A 20,729-nucleotide genomic window follows, 5' to 3' on the forward strand; every position below is an offset into this window, starting at 1 on the left:
CAACATACCAAGTTGCACAGCAAACGACAATGCTTTCCCAAACTGAGAGACTTGTTCCAAATGTTGAGTCCCAACCACCTTAAGTTGTTGAGCACTGTTTTGCCAAGTGACTGCAATACTGAGTGGATGGAACCTGTTCTTTTCACGATCAGTGAAAATCCTCCCCCAACTGTGTCACCAACTGTAACAAGTTTGAATTCAAGGATTTCTGAGTTGACCAAGAAAAAGACTTGACTATTAGACAGCAGTAACACATAAGCTATTTATTAGGGCTGCCGCTTTGACAGGTTTGCATGTGGGGGACAGGCCCTCACAGCCGGAAACCTTCCAGAGGCCAGCGCGCAAGGCACCCAGAAAAGGGGACGCAGACAAGGGAAAACTCAAAAACTCCTGGGGGAAAGGCGAAAGGGAGGGAGGAAGGAGGGCTTACATGACCAGGTGTCACAGAGTCAGCATTATGGGAAACCTCTAGACTACATAGCTCCAAGGGGCTGAGGCAGTGTAAGGTCATTCTCTAGAACAGCTGCTGGGAAAAGATTCTGAGTGTATGCAAAGCAGGTTAACTCCAAATGGGTAAAAACTGCTTATCTGGGCTATTTTTTAAAACAACTGGATGCGTATGCATTTAAGTTTGGCACTAGAGTGTTTCCCTAATGGAGCCAAGCTGTTGGGAAGAAGACACTACATGAAGCCACTACACTGAAGCCATCATTGGATTCACACACCCACATTTTACAAATAATTTATTCCACACCAATGTTCTTACAAGAAAATACTGATGTTTATTATATAAATATAGACAACTTATTTTCAAACAAAATAGTAACAATTTTCTCCCTGCACTTTAAGTTCATCATTCTTCGGTACATCCTGGTTCTCTTCCACTTGGCCTGTCTCACCCATGTTAGACTTCCACACCATGAAGATAACAGATCTTCAGATCCATGGAGCTTGTACAGTAATGATTACTGCTCCACACCATTACGAATGCCATACGTTCACCCGCTTAAAGACTTGCTCTTCTTTATTCTCACCTTCAAGTTTCTGTTGATCAGAAGTGACACCCTGGTTGACCACGAATTCCCTTACATTTGATAGCTGTAGTTCTGAAGACCCAAACTCTTTCTTTGTAAGGCCTTAAATCAGGCTCAAAGCCCCATCCACAAAAATGGACTTCGCAATTCCACTTCGCACTTGACTAAAATAACTTTAAAACTGCACTGCCAAATAGAATTCAGTGAATCTTATGAAATGAAGAATGGTCTTCCACCATGACGACTGACTGATTCTATCTTTTGAGCTTGTTACTTTGAAACTGAAGACCTGTGATAAGTGACTGCCTCCACTGATTTCAAAGTCTCACATCAAAAGTCAGAAGTTGACTTTTGCTCTTTGGCTTTCAAAGTGGGACCATTTACCATCAAATGATCCCATGTCTACAAAACGTATGTGTTACAGACAAACACATTTTCCAAAGCCTCTGTCACTGCTTCTTTGACGGTTACACCCTTCACTTTTACAGATGGAGAACCACCCTAGGCTTTTTCTTCAGAATGTGTATTCTGATGTCGAATAAGGGATGAGCTCCGACTATACGCCTTCCCACATTTACTACATTCATAAGGTTTCTCAGAAGAATGACTTCTCTGATGTCGAATAAGGTCTGAGCCACTGCTAAATGCCTTCCCACATTCATTACATTCATAGGGCTTCTCTCCAGTATGACTTCTTTCATGCAGAATAAGGGATGTGCGCTGACTAAAGGCCTTCTCACATCTTTTGCATGTATATGGTTTCTCTCCAGTGTGAATTCTTTCATGTTGGGCAAGGTGTGCACTCTGGCTGAAGGCCTTCCCACACTGGTCACACTCATAAGGTCTATCTTCAGTATGAATTCTCTTATGTCGAGTAAGGGATATTCGGTGACTGAAGGCTTTTCCACATTCCTCACACTGATAGGGCTTTTCCCCAGTATGAATTCTCTGATGTTCAAGAAGAAATGACTGGCGGCCAAAAACTTTACTACATTTACTGCATTTGAAAGGTTTCTCTTCAGAATGGATATTCTGATGTATCTTAAGATTTGCAATACCAGAAAACATCTTCCCACAGTCCTTACATTCAAAGCGTTTCTTTTTCTTTGTGTGGATTTTCTGATGTTGAATAAGGGATGCATGCCGATTAAAGACCTTCTCACATTTATTGCATCTGTATTGTTTCTCACCATTATGAGCTCTCAGATGCAGAATAAGGGTTGAAAGTCGTCTGAAGACCTTCTCACATTTATCACATTTATACGGTTTCTCTGAATTGTGAACTCTCTGATGAAGCATAAGGGATGAAACCCTACCAAAGGATTTCTTACATTTTCTGCATTTATAAGGACTCTCTAATGTGTGACTTCCGTGCTGCAGACTTAAGGCCTTCTCAACATCTTGACTTTTCTTTCCACTATGAATTCTTTTATGTATGACAAGGACTGATTTCTTATTGAAGCCTCTCCCACATTTACTGCATTTATGGATTTTCTTTTCATTGTGAATTCTCTTATGAAGCAAAAAGGACGATAACAGACTGAAAGCTTTGCCACATTTTCTGCACTGGTGGACCTTCTCAACAATGCGAATCTTCTGGTGTGTACTGCCAGATGAGCACTGACTCACAGTCATCCCACAGACAAAGGTTTTCTTTTCATCATGATTTTTCTCATGCAGAATAAGTGTTTTTTGATTGAAGTTTTCCCCACATTTATCACATTCATGGCTCTTCTTTGCTATATGAATTCTCTGATGAAGAACAAGGGATGAGATCCGTGTGAAGGCTTTTGTACAATTACTGCATTCATAAGGCTTCTCTCTGGTATGATAGTTCTGATGAAGTTTAAGAGATAAGTTCCCCCTAAAGGTTTTCCCACAGTCATTACATTTTAAAGATTTCTTCCCTGAATGCCCTTTTTTCAATTTTATTAGGACTGAATTTCTTTTGCAGGCCCTCTTTCTTGTGGGAACTTTTTGTTGTTCAGAAATTGGTTTCTGCTGGATGCTTTGCCCAGATTTGTTGCATTGATTTGGAGGTGATTTCTTGCTCTCACACTTAGACCCTGAGTCTGAAAGACATCAAGAAATTAAATGTTTCTGTTCTCTTGTGCTAGAAAAATGAAGTCTGCATAATAGAAATGGAGGAATTAGCATTATCAATCCTAATAACAACAATGACAATAACCGGTTTCTTTTTCAGTCAAGTTTTGTTTAAGTTACCATACTAAGGGCATCACAGAAATACTGGCATTCAGGCGAGTTTGTAAACTGGAAATGAATAAATGAAGGTTTTATTTGTAGAAAAAATTTTATACCACATACCATTTTAAACTTCATCAGTTGTTCATTAACTAAGCTTGTTTTTATTACATGAAATACCCAGAAAAGGCAAATCTACAGAGACAGAAGGTAGATTCGTGGTGACATGGGGCTGGAGGTGGGAATGGGGATTAACTGTAAACAGGCATGAAGGACCTTATTGGGGGGATGAAAATGTTCTAAAACTGGATTATGGTGATGGCTACACAACTTGGCAAATTTATTTAAAAAGAAAATCACTGAATTTTGTGACATAAATTATAACTCAATATAGTTGTAAATTAAAAAAAATATTACAATCAAATCTTAAAAAAATCAAACTAAGCAGCAATTAGAATTGAGTATTTAGATATTTAGAAGGTTGAAAACTTTCAACTCAGAAGTAGGAAAAAAATTGAAAGACAACAAGGTAACAGATTAGACTTAAACAAAACAAAACAATTAAATATGGACCAACTAGAACAGAGCATGAAAGTACAAGACGGTTTTTAAAAATACTTGTGCAAGTGACTTAATGGATTGTGAAGACCTAGTATAAGAAAAAGAATTAAACCATCTCATTTAAAAAATGTTGATTATATGTTGAAATGATAATATTTTGGATAAAATGGGTTAAATAAAATATATTATTACAATTAATTTCACCAGCTTTTTATTTATTTTAATGTGGATAACAAAGTTTTTTATCACATATGTGTCTCACATTTTATTCTAGTGGATGGCTCTGCTTAAAGGCAGACCTGGAGCTTACTGAAGTCACTGTCATGTAACCACATCACCTGAGAAACTCTCCTTCCATCTATTACTATCAGCACTATAATCTTTAAAATACAGGTACTATTACCCACATCATAGATTTGCGTGATAACTGGAAATAACATATAAAATTTCTGGCACATACTATAATCCTCCATCTGACATTCTAAGCTATCAAAAAACTGAGAACTGAAACTTTGTTTTTAGATTTTTTTGATGGTTGGACATTTAGTAGCAAAACTCCAACTGAACTGAAATAAGGTTATTTATAGCCTTCGTTTATCCCATTCAGAGATACTAGTCATATTTTCTGAATATTAAGGTGCTGTTCAGCTCCTGCCTGGTATTTTACACACAATCTATGACCTGTTCGCTTTTCTAAAATCTTGATTCTGAATTGTGAAACACATCTGGCTCCAAGGGTTCTGGAGAAGGCTCTGTGGACCCAAAGTTCTTTAATATATGGTAGTAGCCTCTTATTACAATTACTATTCCAAGAAACACCACAAAACAATCAGGCAAAATGGGGGTGGGGAGTGGTGATTAAAGAAGGGAGATAACTGAAATCTTCACAGTGAACCAAGTGGCACTGGCCGAACAAGAAACCCAAGATTTATCCTAAAATCCTTCCTGCCCTGAATCCCCCAAGTTACATCAATCCTGCTACTTCTCCCACCCAACTTTTCTCTGAGTTCTGCCTTCCTTCCTCCTCTCTCACGCCCTCCTTTGTCCAGGGCCTCACTACTTCTTCCAGCTCCTTAACTCATCTCCCTGTCTTCAATGTGGAAGTCCCTTAACCCACACCAGGCAATGAGAATAATCTCAGGTCAATTTGTGCAGCATTAAAATATAAATCCATTAAAAAAACAAAACAATATAAAAATTCTGGAAGGCAGATGAATTTCTAACTACAGAAAAAATAGAATTTATAATGTGGATGCCAATACCTTCCACCATGCAAAATTACAGAAAAACCTTTTACCTATCAAAACAGAAAAATAAGAGGCAAGTAAAATAAAAAGGCAAAGGAGAGAATGGGGAAATATTTGAAGCAAATGCGATGCCAAATGGTTAAAGGCTTTATCATATTATCGCTCACTAGCTCAGCTAAAAAGAAAAACAAAGTCATTAACAGATGGAAGGAGAAAGATCACGAACAGAATATACGGAGGAGAATAAGTAAAAACAGAAAACAAACAAATGCCAGCAAACAGACAAGACAAACAGTATGGCCTACGCAGTGCACTGGTTAAAGGCTCCAGAGGCCAACTTGCCAATCCCTGCTCACTGGATGGGCGATCCTAGGAGAGTTATTTAGCTTTTCTAAGCACCAAACCCTCATTTAAGCCTCAAATTCCTCGTGGGGTTGACAGAGGTTCCTAACAAGTGTTATGAGAATTAAATGAAATAATGTACATACAGGCCTCAATGCAGAAGCTGCACACAGTAAGTTTTCACTGAGGATTGACTATAATTTTATTCAAGAAAAAAGTTTTAATGCCAACATTGGATACTATTAAATACACAACCAGACTGACACTATATTACATAGCTGTTGATGGTGTCAATTTGACAACTCTTCTGGAAACCTATTCAGAAATATGTATGTGGAGCCTGAAAAGTGGTCCAACTCTTTGATTCCAGTTATCCTACTTCTGAAACTATTATAGAAAAAGGCAAAAAAACCTTATGTGGATACATTGGAAATGACAACATAAGTGGCTAACAGTCTATGAGAAACAGTACTAACACACAACATTTAAATAAAACAAGTGAAAAAGGAAAAAGTGCATGAACTTTATAATAACCATGAAAACAAATTTTATGAACTAAAACAAGTTAATAGTGGAAAGTGTGGACCTGTTTTTCTCTTTTCTTTTGCTTAACTTTATGTAATGTGGTTAAATTTCTTTTGTAACTTAAAAGTATTTTAAAGAAGGACATTTCTTCTCCTTCCTCTCCTCGCATGTCACAGCATGTGCTGTGCCACCATCTGACTTCTGCTTATTAGACATCATTAAACCTTGAGAAACTCTTTCCTCTATTACTCTGGAAGTCTCCCCAGTCCCTCAGGCCAGTTACCTGTCAGATCTGGAAGCTCTTCCAGGGCTTCCATTCCTCTCCATGCCTCTGAGCATGTGGTACCACTGACGCTCTTCAAGGAGAAATCCGGGGTTTCCTAACACTACACACTCTCAATGTTCTTCCTATTTCCCAAACACTCCTTTGTGGCTTCTTCCTCCTAAATGTAGACAACTCCCCCTTTCTGTCATGATTCTTCAAAGGTATCTGCATTCTTTTTTGGGGAGAGAGGTCTCGCAAATACTGTCTGAAAGCGTTGCTTCCTTGCAATTCAGCAGGCTCTTAAACAGAAGGTTCCCTACTAAGCCTTGGTTCTCTCACTCACCAGGGCCCCGGCGTCTTCTCACTGCCTCCACGATCCAGGGAGCCTTCCCTTGCTCCAACAGAGTGATCACATTTGGCCTCCGAAGAGAAAATCCTGCACATGGGAAGAAAACGGGAATTGACCATAATGTGAGTGCCACAGAAATCAGAGTCAAAGCCTATGTCAACAGAAGGAAGGTTTGTTAACATGAAGAAAGAATGGAGGGGGGGAAGGGCAGCCAAAATGAGGATGATTAAAACCCAGTTACGGCCAGTAGAGCCATTTACCTCTAAATCTGAAAAGCAAACTACCTTCCTGAAAAGCTGGACCAGAAACTCCCAAGGCTGGGTAGTGAAGGATTTATTGTCATTCAGCTTCAAATCCAAGCCCTGCTTGTGATGCCGGGGCTGGCATGCTGCAAGACACACTTCTCCTTTACCAGCCGCTCCCCATCAGCTTCCAATGTCAACGGCAGCAGGAGCCAAGAAGAGGCAGCAGGGACCTGCTTGCTTCCCATCTTGTCAGCATCACCCAGCAGCAGCTGGTTTTCTGTGCAACCCCCCCCGCACACACACACTCCCCAAACCAGCCTCATTTTGCCCTCTCACAGGTAAAACACAGCCCGGCAGTGCTCCTGGCCCCCCTCAGAACTGAGTCCCAGCTCTGCGGGGCCCCTCTAAGTACTCATACCCCACACACTTCCCTTTGTCCGCCCAGCCCCAGGGATGGTGGCCGTGCCAAGCAGATACTAGGTCTGTTACTTTTTCAGTCCTCCAGTACCTGTTTAATCATTCCTCACATTGAATTCTCTCTCTTAAGACAACTGAGGTGTCCTTAGAAGAGTTACCATATGACCCCACAGTTCTACTCCGCTGTATATATCCAAGTGAAATGAAAACATGTGTCATTCAAAAACTTATACACAAATGTTCTTAGCAGCATGACTCAGACTAGTGCAAGAATGGAAGCAACCCAAATGTCTACTGTGATGGTTAATTTCATCCATCAACTTGGTGGAGTTATGGTGTCCAGCTGTTTGGTCAAGCAAGCACCAGCCTGACTGTTACTGTGAGGATATTCTGTAGATTAAAATCATTAGTCAGCTGACTGCATTTATGGCTGATTACAACTACAATCAACAAAGGAAATGACCTTAGGTGATGACAGGAATGTTCTCATCTCATCAGGTGAAGGCCTTAAAGGGAGAAGTGAGGGTTTCAGTAGCCAGGATTCCCATCTCTTCTTCAGCCAGACAGGGGAATTCAACATCACCAGCAAGTTCCCAACTTGCAGCCTATCCTACCAAACATGGACGTGCCAATCCTCATGGTTACAAGAGCCAATCCCTAATCATACAGCTCTTCATATGTACACATACACAACACACACACATACATAGATCCTGTTCGTTCCATTTCTCTGGAGAACCCTGACTAATCCACCCATCAGACAATGAATGGTTAAACAAAATATGGTGTATGTACCCCAGAATGAGATGGCTGTGGGAGGATCCTGAGTGCTTCCTGAGGCTGTGAGAACCTCTGACGGACTCAGTCCACCAGCTGTGCCTGGTGACAGAGCCTGAAGGCCAGAGGAGCATCACACACTGGTGGCAGCTTTCCCCCTCCGCCTGACTCGACATTTTCCATGCTTGTATATTTCCATCACTCTTTCTTTCCTTCTCTCACATCTCACCAAGGACCAAAAAGGATTGATCAGGAGAAGACAAGGCTAAGATGAAGCAATAAAAGAGAACAGGTCGTCTTTTCTCCAGGTGTGTAAGCATATTAGTGCCTCTACCATGGTCTTAGTCTATTTCTTCCCAAATCTTAGTTCTAAAATGATGGGCAGAAGGACTGACCACATGTGTCTTGTTGGCTGGCATAGAGTTGTCAACAGCAACCCAAACATCAAGAGGCAAAAGCTCTGGTAAAGGTTTAGCAAGCCCAGAATTTGGATGTCCCAAGTTATACGTACTGATTAAAGTGTGGTCCATTTGGTAATAAATGTTTCATTTGAGAACAAGATATTCAAGTTTTAATTCTGGTCTGCCACTTACAAATTCAATGGACCAATTAACTGTCCAAATAACTTGCCTCAGTTTCCTTGCCATAAAATGGATATAATAAGAGTTTCTATTTCATTGGAATATTATGAATATTAAAGACAGAATGACTGTGTCTGAAACCTCGTAAACCACTCAGTAAATGACACTTGTTATTGTAATTGTTTTCATAGGCTAACAATTAAGTCCAAAAACATGGTGGATACGTTAGAAGTTAATTTCGCTCTCAGCAGGTAATGCAGAGAGGAGAGAAGCAGCTCTGTTTGTGGAGGCCGTTCAGCAACCTGGGTTTCTTCTATTCTGTATTTGCCATCTTCCAAGATCTGGTTATTCCAGGTGTGCTCTCCCAGACGAGAAGCAACAGCATTACCTGGGACCCTGGTAAGACGCTAAAACTCAAGCCCCACCCAGACCTTCTCAATTAGAATCTATTTTTTAAAAAGATCCCTGGTGATTGGTAACCAAACTAATGTTTGAAAAACACCGCTTTAGAGTATTGTTCTCATTTGCTTGGTTAAAATTGGCCCATCAGTACTGCGTGCAAAAAGAGAAGAAAAAATGAAGTAGAGAGTAAGCAACTTCCTTAAGGAGACGACGTAAGGTCACACACGTCACTTCCACTCACTAAGCACACCTAGTTGGGAGGGAGGCTGGGGAATTCAGTCTCCTGCTGGATGGCTACGTGCCCAGCTGAAACTCCACATGAGGGAAGGGAGAAGAGAAGAATAAAGGAGGACAATTCACAGCCTCTGCCAAAATTAGCATTGTAATAATTATAATCAAGGACAGGATAATACGGTCATGGAACATATTTAACTGACCCACAAGAGGAAAAATAAGAATCCCCTGGCCCTTATACAGCTAAGTTATTCATACACAAACTTACAAAAAGGGAGAGAAATACATCCAAAGAACCAGCACACTCTCTTATTTAAGTAGAAACCACAGACAACATTTTAGCATAAAAAAATGCTTTTAGTAGGAACCAAGAAACCCTCTTTTTAAAGGAATAAAAATTCACAAAGAATGTCTTGATGAAAATACAGAAAGTGGGAATGCTCCTCTGATAATGAAAATTTCTTACTGAAAACTCTACATCTCACTAGAAAGGTACAACCAACGGGTCCCTACAAGACCGGGAGGATCACAGGGAAAGGGCACAGGGCAGCAGCAAGGACAGTTATAAAAGGTGGGCAATCAGCGCCAAATGCCCATCAGATAAGCCCCCAAATCCGAATGGCTCAACAGAACAAGGTTTCTTATCCACGGTAAGCCCCCCGTGGAGGAAGCAGTCCTACGCCGCCCGGGACAGGCGACCCCCACGGCCGTCCAGGCAGGACAGGGGAGGAAGGGGCAGCATCTCGGCACCCGACTGCCTTGGCCTGGTTACTTCACCAGCACTGTCTCTACCACAAGAATCCACAGACTTGTAAACATATGTAAGAGAAAGGAAGATTAAAGAAAACAATCATCCCTTAAATTACACTTAGTTGCTTCAAACTACTCTTTCCTTTTACACCTAGACACTCTCAAACTTAAAATTCCATTGAGTTTGGGGATACATAGATGTACTTTAAATCAGCAAAGCATTCCCTTTGCTAGTTAGGACTGCAACCTCACTTCCAAATCAAAGAATACCTAGCTTAAAATCCCAACAAATATTCAGAATTTAACCTGAAAACTCACTGATTTATTAAAAGAAAGAAAGCATGGTATGAAATATTTGGGAATAAAAAGGAATGAAGTCCTGATGCATGCTGAACAGGGATGAATCCTAAAAACATTACGCTAAGAAGCCTAACACAAAAGATCTCATATTATATGATTCCATTTATGTGAGTTGTCCAGAACAGGCAAACCTATGAACAGAAAATAGATTAGTGGTTGCCAGGGACTGCATAAACTGAGGGAAATGGGGGTGCCTACAAATGGGAAAAAACACACTCTGAATTGTACACTTTATATGGACAAATTATATGGTAGTTGAGTTACATCTAAATAAAGCTGTTTAAAACAAAGAAAACAAAACTGTTTGTCTCACTGATACACATCCCTCAGAGGCTGGTTTGGATCACGGAGGGGGAGAAGCTCCTTACCAACAGAGACCAGGTTGTGGTAGTTCTCCAACATGACCTCTTTGTACAAATCCTTCTGCATGGGGCTCAGCCACTCCCATTCTTCCTGGGAGAAGTAAATGGCCAAATCCCCAAATGTCACTGGTGCCTGAAATGAAAAATCACACATCCTTTCTTAAAACAGAAAATAACAAGCACTGGTGAGGATGTGAAGAAACCTGAGACCTCATGCACTGCTGGCAGGAATTTAAAACAGTGCAGCCACCACTGTGGAAACCAATTTGGTGGTTCCCAAGAGATTGAAACATAGGATTACCATACAATCCCATTTCTCGGTATATGCCCAAAATAACTAAAAGCAAGGACTCGAACAGATACCTGTACACTAATTAGCAGCACTAATCACAATAGCCAAAGGTGGAAGCAACCTAAGTGTCCAGCAAGAGATGAATGGATAAATGAAATGTGGTGTATACATACAATGGAACATTATTCAATCATGAAAAATAATGGAAGTTCTCAAATATACTATGGACTAGATGAACCGTGAAGGCATCAAGTTGAGTGCAATAACCCAGACAGAAAAAGACAAGTATTATATGATCTCACTTACATGAAATACCTAGAAGGAGCAAATTTCATAGAGACAGATAGATTATAGGTTACCACGGGCTGAGATGGGGGTGGGTGAAGAGGGAGTTACTGCTTAATAGATGCAGAGTTTCTGTTTGAGGTATTGAAAAAGTTGAAATAATGGATATTGGTGATGGCAGCACAATATTGTGAATGCAATTAATACTACCAAATTGTACACCTGAAAGTGGTTAAAACTGGGGAATTGTGAGTTATATACGTTGCTACAATTAAAAAAATTTAACTTCATTGGGAATGCAATTTCAAGGATGACTGTGACAGAGAGCAAGTAAAGAGAAAGCCAGTTAATTGTCCACAGAGTAAAATGGGCTCAATTAATACCGTTTCTCTGATAAACAGCAGGGAACACAAAGTGGCTTCCAGGGGCATGAAAATGTCTTCGCTCCATTCTAGATGTCAGAGGATGTTAATAAACTTTCATCTGATATAAACAAATATAAACATTTAGAAAAAAGAAGCTGACAACAATAAAACACAGGTATTCATAGGTACTAGGTGCTGAGTGCTTACCGTGTGGCAGGCACAGTTCCAAGATCAGGGGTTGATTGCCTATTGCTCCCAACAGACTTTTGTGCAGGTCCCAGTTTATGGACGAGGAAACTCGAGCCACCGGTAACTAAGTGCTTGTATAAGGTTACAAGGAAGGCATGTGCTAGATCCTGGTTATACACTAAGACAGTGTGGCTCCAAGTCCTCCACCTCAACCCTTCATCTACCGCCTCTCGGGATAAATCAGCCAAAATAGCACGAAGGAGTGTGTACTTGGGAGTTTCAAGTGAAACGAGTCATATCTGGAAAGCATTTTTGAACACTTGCTATGTGCTAAGAATCTACTCAGAGATAGCTATGCTATACTTATCATGTGACAGTGTCCCTGCATCCAAGATGTATTTCCATAATTTATCACCTACTGTTTCTCCAAGGATCTTTATTACTTTTTACCTTAAATCACTTTGATCTCTGCTACAGACTGTAAGGATAGGGAAGGTGTTTTGATCATTGCTGTATTCCCACAGGTGCCTAGCCCAGAATCTTCCCTTCTGAAGGCACTTAATAAATACCTAAGGTTTAATCCAGCAGTTCTGCTGAGAAAGTCACCAAACAATTGTAAAAAGATGTTGCTCTTTGGAGCACTCTTTAAAAGAATGAAAAATGTTCTTCAGGTGAGGGATTAAAAAAAAAAATTAAGGCACAAATGCGGAAGGAATATCACACAGTTATAAAAAATAACAATGTACCCTAGTATCTGCTGATACAGAAAGGTATTCCTGACATATAACTAAGGGAAAAGGTTAAAGAATGTGCATTTCTATATTCTAGAGCATAAACCAATGCATCTCCTCCACTGTTTAAGCGCTTTGAGTTGAGATTTCCATAATCTGCAAGCAGAAGCAGCATCTCATCCAGGCAACGTCCCAGAAGCCCCGAGGTATTCCCAGCACTGTCCATCCTGGACACCGTCCTTGTCCCGCTGGGATCCTAACACCCACCTCCTGAGGGCTCTCTGGCGAAGCCCTGCCCTGCTGAGGCCCAGCCACCCCTTCCAAGAGCAACAGGGAATCAACAGGGGATTAAGGCACAAAATGTTTGTTTTGGGAAGTCACATTCACAATACTTGTTGGACGAAACTACCTCATGGATGAAAGTGGTGAAGGGTGCTTTTCACAGGAGCCTGACTGTTCATGCCAATCCAAACACTCAACTACGGCCTCGTTAACCTGGCTTCAATGAACTGCACAGGAATAAAAGGACCACACGGCACCTCTTACAGCTACGTCCCTAGCTGCAGGATTTCCTCATTGTAAATAGGATTTTACAAATAAAAACAAAGGGACACCAGAGCCTAACCCTGGAGCACACTCAGAATGCCCCTCTGCCTCAACTAATCGCACTGGGCACTCATCTCTGCCTCGAGGAGTCACAGCCCCCACGCCAGTGACTGTCACCTGCCCTCCAGGAAGGGTGTTTCTCCCACCACCAGCAGCGCATGGAGACGCCAAAGGGAACACACGGCTATGTGCACGCTGAGAGGAACGGACCGATGGCCACCTGGGGATTCTTGGGTTCCTACCCTGCACGGCAGTGGCAGGACACTAGGGCAGGTCCTGTTTGGGTCTCTGTTGGGCAGGAAGTTTCCACAGAAGGAAAGCAAACAGGCCGGGTCTGAAAAGGAGTCTCCACTTACCTTGGACTTGGATTTCCCCCGTGTGGCAGGCATTCTCTCCTCCCTGGTGAGGCTCCACGAGTGGAACAAGGCAGAGCGCTGGGAAGAGGGGGTAGGGGGAGAAGAAGAGTCACAAGACTGGCTGGACTTTTGTGTGGTCTCAGGGTCCCCTTGGCACCTTACCCTGGAAACACACACACAGTTGAGGGGAGGTCAGACTATCTTTGGAGGATTCCTGCCTCCTGAGAAGAGGCAGGAAAGGGCCATGGCCACTGCTGTTGGCTCCTAAGACTGCAGCAGGCTCCAGAGCAGGAGGCAAACACCACCCATGCAGACACCTGCTCATCCATTTGATAAGCATTTACTGAGGGCCAGGTAGATGCCAGGCCCTGCTCCAGCTGCTGTGGGCAGAGCGGTGAGTAAGAGTGGAAAAGCAAGCAGTCGGGCACCTCATATTCTAACAAGGAAATCCATACAGAAGTCCATGTTTGCTGAGGTCACTGCTATGCAGAGAACCAGACGGGGACCGGGGCTAAGGGTGATGAGGTGGCTGGGGAAAGCCTCTGAAGTGATGCTGGGCAGAGGTCTGAATGTTGTACGAGCCTCTCGTGTAGGAGTTGGGGGAAGCACGTTGCAGGCAGAGGAATGTGCCAGGTACAAAGGACCTGGGGTAGGAGCTTGCTTGGTGTGTGCAGGGGAGAGCCAGCCAGGCGGGGAGTGGGGTGCGGGGTGAATGAGGTCAAGAGGGGCTGGGCCCGGAAAAGTCCTGAAGACTGTGGGGAGTAGTCTGGACTTGAGTTGAGTGACAGGACATAACATGGAGCCACAGTCTTTCCGGCCACTGTGCAGTGAGTAAACTACACGTGTGTGGGGGGAGGAGAAGGAGGCAAGGGCTGAGGAGGGGACCCACTAGACCGCCCTGCAGAAGTCCAGGGCTACACGCGGACAGCCCGGACGAGCGAGTGCAGAGCAGGGGTGACGAGGCTGAATGTCACCCTCCCATCGTGACAGTCTCCACCCTGAGGGCCTGCGCGGTCCAGCACAGAAGCCCCGGGGCACAGGGGACAAGTGAGCACTGAAAGTGAGGGTACCCCAACTGAGGAATGGAAGACTTTAACTTTATATAACCAATTTAAAATAAAAAACGGATAAAGTATGTTTGGAACAACTTGGGTATGTGGCTCTACTTTCCCAGTTGAAAATTTTGTGAAATTTAAAAACAGATCAAATATCTCAGATGAAAATGAACTGTCTGAGTTGAGAATTGGAGCATGTGTAAAACACATACTAGATTTTGAAGCCTCAGTATTAAACAGAAAATGTAAAACATCTTGATTTTTTTTTGATTATATGTTGAAATAGGCATGTTTTGGATATATTGAGTGAAATAAAATGTATTACTAAATTAATCTTAATAATTTGTGTTTTTACTTTTTTCAAAAGGGCTACTGGAAAAATTAAGTATGTGTGTTGCCCTGTGTTTCTGCTAGACAACACTGCTCCACAGATAAGAGTCTATAAGACAGTATTGCTCTGTTTTCTTCAAAGCACTTAACTGCTTTCTGACACCAGCCTGTTAGCCTACGTGCTTATGCTGCTGTTGTATCCCCCACCGTGATCTGGGCTTGACAAAAGCAGGGACCTTGACTGTTTCATTCACTGCTGCATTCCCAGGGCTGAGAACGCAGAGCAGGGGCTGGATGAACACTCAAAAGACACCCTTGTGTGCCAGAGCAACAAGCACTCCAGGGTGGGATGCGGCCACTCTACGCAGAACCCCCCCGAGAGGAGCAGCTCTGCTGGGAGCCTCAGTCCCGTTGCCTCTCTGCTGGACTCCACTTCCCTCCACAGCTGCCTCTGAAGAACAGGGTCCTGAAAAGGCAGAGGTGAGGGCAGACTGTTCCGAAAAATTTCAAATCTACAGGAAAGTAGAAGAATAACAGAATGACTGCCTGGTCACCCTTCACCAAATATTAATGTTTTTGCAAACATGCTTTTTTAAAGACTACATCATTTGAAATTCAGTTGTGCACACGTGGCAGCTCACCGCAGTCCCCCGGCACACGGCACCCACCAAAGACCAAAGCGCCATCACCGTGTCCTAGAGCTAAAAAGCCACTTGGGATTTTTCTATGAAAAATGTACAACAGTCTGGAAAATGGAAATATGGAAGTTTCCCTCAACAGATATTCCTTTTTTCCCTTCCCTTCAGGGGCCATGGAAAGATAAATGAAGCCAAAGCCAGGCTTAAGTTCAGTGTCTGATATCAGATATGTTTTGATTCAAAACATGAAACATCAGATGGCTTTGTACTACTTAAGGGAACACACCCAGGAAAATGTTTTGTTTATTATTCCTCTTTCTTTGTAGGAAGAGTAAAAAGAAGTAAGAAATAACAGCTGTAAAAGAAGATTAATTATTAATAAGATCAATAAATATTGAGTACTTACATGTGTCAAGCACCAGTCTACACAGACCATCATTTAATTCTCACACCAAGACTTGTGAGTAGACACTATTATTAATGACATTTTACAGATGAGGAAACTGAAGTACAGAGAGGTAATAATATCCGCCCAAGGACACAGGACGGAGGTGACCAATGTTTCCGTGTACAGCTGTGTGACCTTGGGCAAATCACTGACCCTCTTTGGGCCTTTACCTCTCTCTTTTACATCTGCAAAAGTTGAATAAGGTATGTTGTTCTGAGAATTAGATAATATCACAGTTAATGCACAATAACAGTTGGCTTTATCTGATATCATTAATACTATTAACGTTGGGTGGAGCCAGAGCTACGGGCTGTGAGTTTGGGAAAGGAACCTTCTGTCCATGTGCTCTACGTAAACACTCAGGTGTGCACATGGGACGTGCTCAATCCTTGGGGAACAGGATCGCCTCAGCTAACAACAATTACGAGAATGAAAGCTGTGCGGATATTTTATGTGTATTATATGATCTTTTTAATCTTTATGACAAACTAACAAAGGAAGGCTCCCATTTCTCATTCTGAGGATGAGAGGTAAAATGAACTGCCCACTGTCACAGAGACTTGGGCCCCTGTCCACATGCAGTGCCATCTGCCCTCTTCAAGCAGGAGAGGAGTCCTGAACAGGAAATATCTCCACTATTCTCCCATGCAAGGTGTGAGGTGTGTCAGTGTGAACTCCTCCCTGAAAACATCTGAATAGTTAGAAGACGTTCATCTTTGTTATCTTAAGAGTGGCCACAGAACTTGGGGAAATTAGAGCCAACCAAGAGAAGGCCAAGGAGTCATGGCTCCGTGACAGCCTGAGTGGCCTTCAATTATTTGATGGCTTGGAGCAAGGTTTCCCTAGTGCAGAAAATGGGAATGAAGGGGCCTGCCCGAGAACCCTCAAAGCCTGCTCCCTGAATTCTGGGTTTTCTGTGGTAGACACCAGGGCAGGGGTGTGCTTCTAATATTTAACAAATGGATTTCTGGGGAAGCCGAGAGGGAAGCCCTGATTTGTGGGTTTGCCAACTTCCACAGTAAAAATACTTCCACCACAGCGCCCTAACCTACCAAGCGGGTAACACTGAGGCGACGGGAAGAGCTGCACATGGTTCTCATGAACTGGTGCTAGCCGGCTCCAGCATCACACCATTCTGGGGGTTCTGAGAATGAAGCTCTACTCCTTGCCCGGGAATTCTCAAGCTTTTGACTAACCTCCCCGAGCAGTGAAGAGGATTAATGTCAATCTCTGGGTGTGAATACCCACCAAACACCTACCCTGTAACAGAAAACCAAACCCTTTTAAAACCTGCTCCACTGTGAAACCTCCATCTACCTTCTGCATTCTACTTGATAATAAATCTGAGCTTGTGTTAACATAAAAACCACTTTTAAATCATTTACCAGACAGGTGAATCACTTGGCTTTTTCCTTTTGACTTCTCAAGTAAAACTGATTGCTCCAGGAGGCTGTATTGTGCTCATCCTGTAGTTTATCATTACTGATGGCATCTGCCACACAAGCCAAATTTGAGAAGCACGATTCTTGTCCACAAAATAATTTCCTCCAACAAATTCAGCACTGCTGGGGAGAAGAGAACAAGAGTTTGAAATTAGGTAATTCTGGAGTTAAAAGTTTTCCTCTGCCAATCATTAGCTGTGGGGAAACAGCACAGAGCCCCCATGTACTCACCTATACAAAAGAGTAAAGAAAATCCCTCTCACCTTTGGCTGTTAGGAAATTTACATGCGATATTTTAAGCAACTGAAACCTGATAACTTCTCACCCTCTTTCTCCTGTTTAATTCATTACACACCAAGCATGCAGAAGACCTAGGAAGACTGAGACCCACTAAGATGGCTGAGGAGAGAATTCTTACACAGTGCCAGAAAAAGAGAAACTGGTAGCCCTACAGAGAACAATGTGACAACCTCTTGAAGACTGAAAACACACATACGCCTTAACCCAATGAGCTCATTTCTGGTACTTATCTTTAGTTGTCCTTGCAAGTGTGTGGAATGACAGATACTATCCACTGCAGCAAGGTCTGGAAAAGAGACCACACAGTAACACAGAGGAGGCAGGCCTGAGTCAAGCTGTCTGAGTTGAACTTCTGACTCTGTCACACAATCCATGTGGCCTTAGTATGCTACTTATCCCTTCTGGGTCTCGGCTTCCTCAAGTGTAAAACGGGGCAAATAATCATGCTGACTCCACAGGGTTGTTGGGAAAATTAAACAAATTAAAAATGTGACACACTTAGACCAGTGCCAGGAAGCAGGGGCAGTGCTAAACAAATATTAAATATTTTTAAAATTATTACACTATAAAGAGATTGAACACAGCCTAATTACCCTACAATAGGAAATGGCTAAAAAATAATCACAGGTACAAAATGGGATACCAAACAGATCTGGACAGAAACAACATAGCTCTACAGCAGGGTTACTGGAGGCGATTTTGCCCCCAAGAAGCCATCTGGAAACTTCCGGAGACATTTTGGGTTGTCATAACTGGGGGTGGGGGTGGGAATAGGGCTGCCACGGGTATCTAGAGGATAGAAACCAAATATGCTGCTAAACATCCTGCAACGCACAGAGCAGACCCCTACAACAGAGAATTAATTGGTCCAAAACATCAACGCAACCAAAGTTGACAAACCCTGCTCTGCGCCACTATGTGAAAAGCACAGACGCACACCACCACACACAACCGCAAAGCCACCAACACCCCGCGACAGAGACAACCAGGGAGTCAAAGCCCCCAGCCGTGCCATACCTGGCGCCCGCCACCCATCCGCAAATGCGCATCCGATTCACGCACCTCGGTCCATGCATACACAGATTCGTGTGCCTCGCCTGCCACGCGTATGCAGATACACGCACCTAAGCTGCCAGGCGTAAGCAGGTACGCGTACCTCACATTACGCAGATGTAAATGCGCTTACCTCGGCCCCCGCACTTCCGCCTACGCACGGACCTCAATCATCACACATATGCAGATGGACGGGCCTCAGTCGTCACGCGTATGCAAATCCCCATACACTGGTCCGCCACACTTACGCAAGCGCGCGTACCTCGGTCGTCAGGCGTATGTAGATATACACGCACCTCAGGAGTCCCAAGTACGCAAATGCCCGTACATCAGTCCGCCACGCTTACGCAGTCCCCTGTTGTCAGGCGTATGCAGATGTGCGCACCTCAGGCGTCACACGTATGCAGATGTACGCACCACAGTCATCACGCATACGCAAATACCCGTACATAGGTCCGCCACGTTTACGGAGGCGTGCGCGCCTCGGTCGTCACACATATGCAGATGTGCGCACCTCAGGCGTCACGCGTACGCAAATGTCCGCACATCGGTACCGTCACGCTCGCGCACCTGCGCGTGCCTCAGTCGCGCATACAGATGCCTGTGCATCAGTCCGCCATTGCTTACGCAGGTGCGCGGCACCTCAGTAGTCACATACACACAACTGCACGCCGTCAACACAAATCCTCAGCCACATTCACACACCCACCCCCAGCCCCCCACTCCCCATGGGTTCACTCCTTTTTCTCATCTAAGCACCACAGGGGCGCACAACGACGCGCACGGTCCCAGAGACAGGGCTCCTTGCCCCCCCCACAAGCCCCGACACGGCCCCTCACGCCAGACACCATCCCACATCACAGACACGCTGTCACAGTCCTGCCCTTGCGCAGTCACGGCCCGCAAGCCCACAGGCGCCTCAGGGCACGGCCGCACGCAGGCCAGGCGCACACAGACCCCTGCAGCCACGGATCCCCGCGCTCGCGACCGGCCTCACCTCCGGCCTCGAAGGTTCGGAGCCGCGGGAACCACAATCACAACTGCGTAGGGGAACCGCTCTCCCGCGCCTGCGCACTCCTCTCCAGGACCCTAGCAGCACGCGCTGGCCCCACCTGCTCACATGCGCAACACGTAGCCGCGCGCGCCAGGCTCCGCCCCCAAACAAAACCACGCGGCACGCACGCGCACACAGGCCGCTCTCCGGGCACGGTTCCACACGGCCCCACCCAACTACGCATGCCCTTGAGGGCGCTCCTCGCTCCTATCTCGAAATTACTTACGCGTACTGGAGCTCTGGGGCCCTTGAGTTGTTCAACCAAACCTCACCTCCCCGTTTCGCTGCCCTCTCCGGCTTCACACCTGCATGTTCCCGCCGAGGGGCTCCGCGCCCCAACACGCTTTCCCTCGTCCCCCATGTTCAGCAGCTCCTGGAGCTGGGCTCACCAAGCGGATGTGGACGGGCACTCCTACGCTTGCGCACTTCAAGCTCAAGCTGAGGTTCCCAGAAGCCTCCGCGGGCGCGGCATCCGGGCGCTCACGCCCGGACGGGAGGTCGAGGGCCCTTGTCTGCGCTGGCTCCGATCTGTCCGGTCCGGAGACGAGTCCACCGAGGAAAGGGAGAAGGGACGGCCCTCCAGGCTAGTAGTGGGACTTCACCTGCGCCTTCATTGAAGAAGTCCCAGAGACCTTTGCGTGGCGCCTCTCCGGCTCCCAGACTCCATTTCCCAGAGGACACTGCGCCCCGCGTGGCGTCGCCGTGGCGACGTGTCCGTGGGCTGGCGGGGCCTGGGTTGCGTTTGGGTGTGCATTCGCGTCTGTGAGACCCAGGACTTGTGGTTGTGTGCGAGGTGTTCTGTGTAACAGTGCAGGTCCGTATTGTGTGTGTGTGTGTGTGTGTGTGTGTGTGTGTGTGTGTGTGTGTGTGAGAGAGAGAGAGAGAGAGAGAGAGAGAGAGAGACCCAGTTTTTGCGGTTATGTTCCTGTGTG

At 44.5% G+C, this 20,729-nt stretch overlaps 2 protein-coding genes across 3 annotated transcripts in view; both read right to left on the minus strand.

The window, feature by feature from the left end:
• Positions 1-237: 237 nt before the first annotated feature.
• On the minus strand, positions 238-20,179 carry ZNF667 (zinc finger protein 667). 2 transcript variants are annotated; one of them, XM_037818831.1, is made up of 6 exons: positions 20,024-20,179; positions 17,334-17,510; positions 13,478-15,374; positions 10,660-10,786; positions 6,520-6,612; positions 238-3,106 (listed from the first exon to the last, which is right to left on the minus strand). In XM_037818831.1, exons 3-6 carry the CDS (start codon positions 13,508-13,510, stop codon positions 1,536-1,538), a joined length of 1,824 nt encoding a protein of 607 aa, XP_037674759.1. In that variant the 5' UTR covers positions 13,511-15,374; positions 17,334-17,510; positions 20,024-20,179; the 3' UTR covers positions 238-1,535. The 2 variants fall into 2 exon arrangements, with proteins under 2 accessions (XP_037674759.1, XP_037674758.1); XM_037818830.1 differs by lacking the exon at positions 20,024-20,179 and having other exon boundaries at positions 13,478-13,555; positions 17,334-17,397.
• The window catches only part of LOC119521831 (bile salt sulfotransferase-like), a 28,423-nt gene continuing 25,121 nt past the window's right edge, over positions 17,428-20,729 (minus strand). The window contains exon 6 of the mRNA XM_037820508.1: positions 17,428-17,510. Coding sequence (XP_037676436.1) covers positions 17,428-17,510 — 83 coding nt within the window. The remainder of the gene's footprint in view (positions 17,511-20,729) is intronic.

This window comes from Choloepus didactylus, chromosome 27 (assembly GCF_015220235.1).
Source record: "Choloepus didactylus isolate mChoDid1 chromosome 27, mChoDid1.pri, whole genome shotgun sequence".
Taxonomy (NCBI): domain Eukaryota; kingdom Metazoa; phylum Chordata; class Mammalia; order Pilosa; family Megalonychidae; genus Choloepus; species Choloepus didactylus.

What these genes read in the sequence shown, in the direction of transcription:
- ZNF667 (XM_037818831.1), bottom strand. Translation starts at nt 13,510, where the DNA reads ATGCCTGCCACACGGGGGAAATCCAAGTCCAAG. An exon ending in GGGGGAAATCCAAGTCCAAG is followed by an intron (nt 10,787 to 13,477) that starts GTAAGTGGAGAC and finishes TTTTCATTTCAG; the next exon opens with GCACCAGTGACATTTGGGGA. An exon ending in CCACAACCTGGTCTCTGTTG is followed by an intron (nt 6,613 to 10,659) that starts GTAAGGAGCTTC and finishes TCCCATGTGCAG; the next exon opens with GATTTTCTCTTCGGAGGCCA.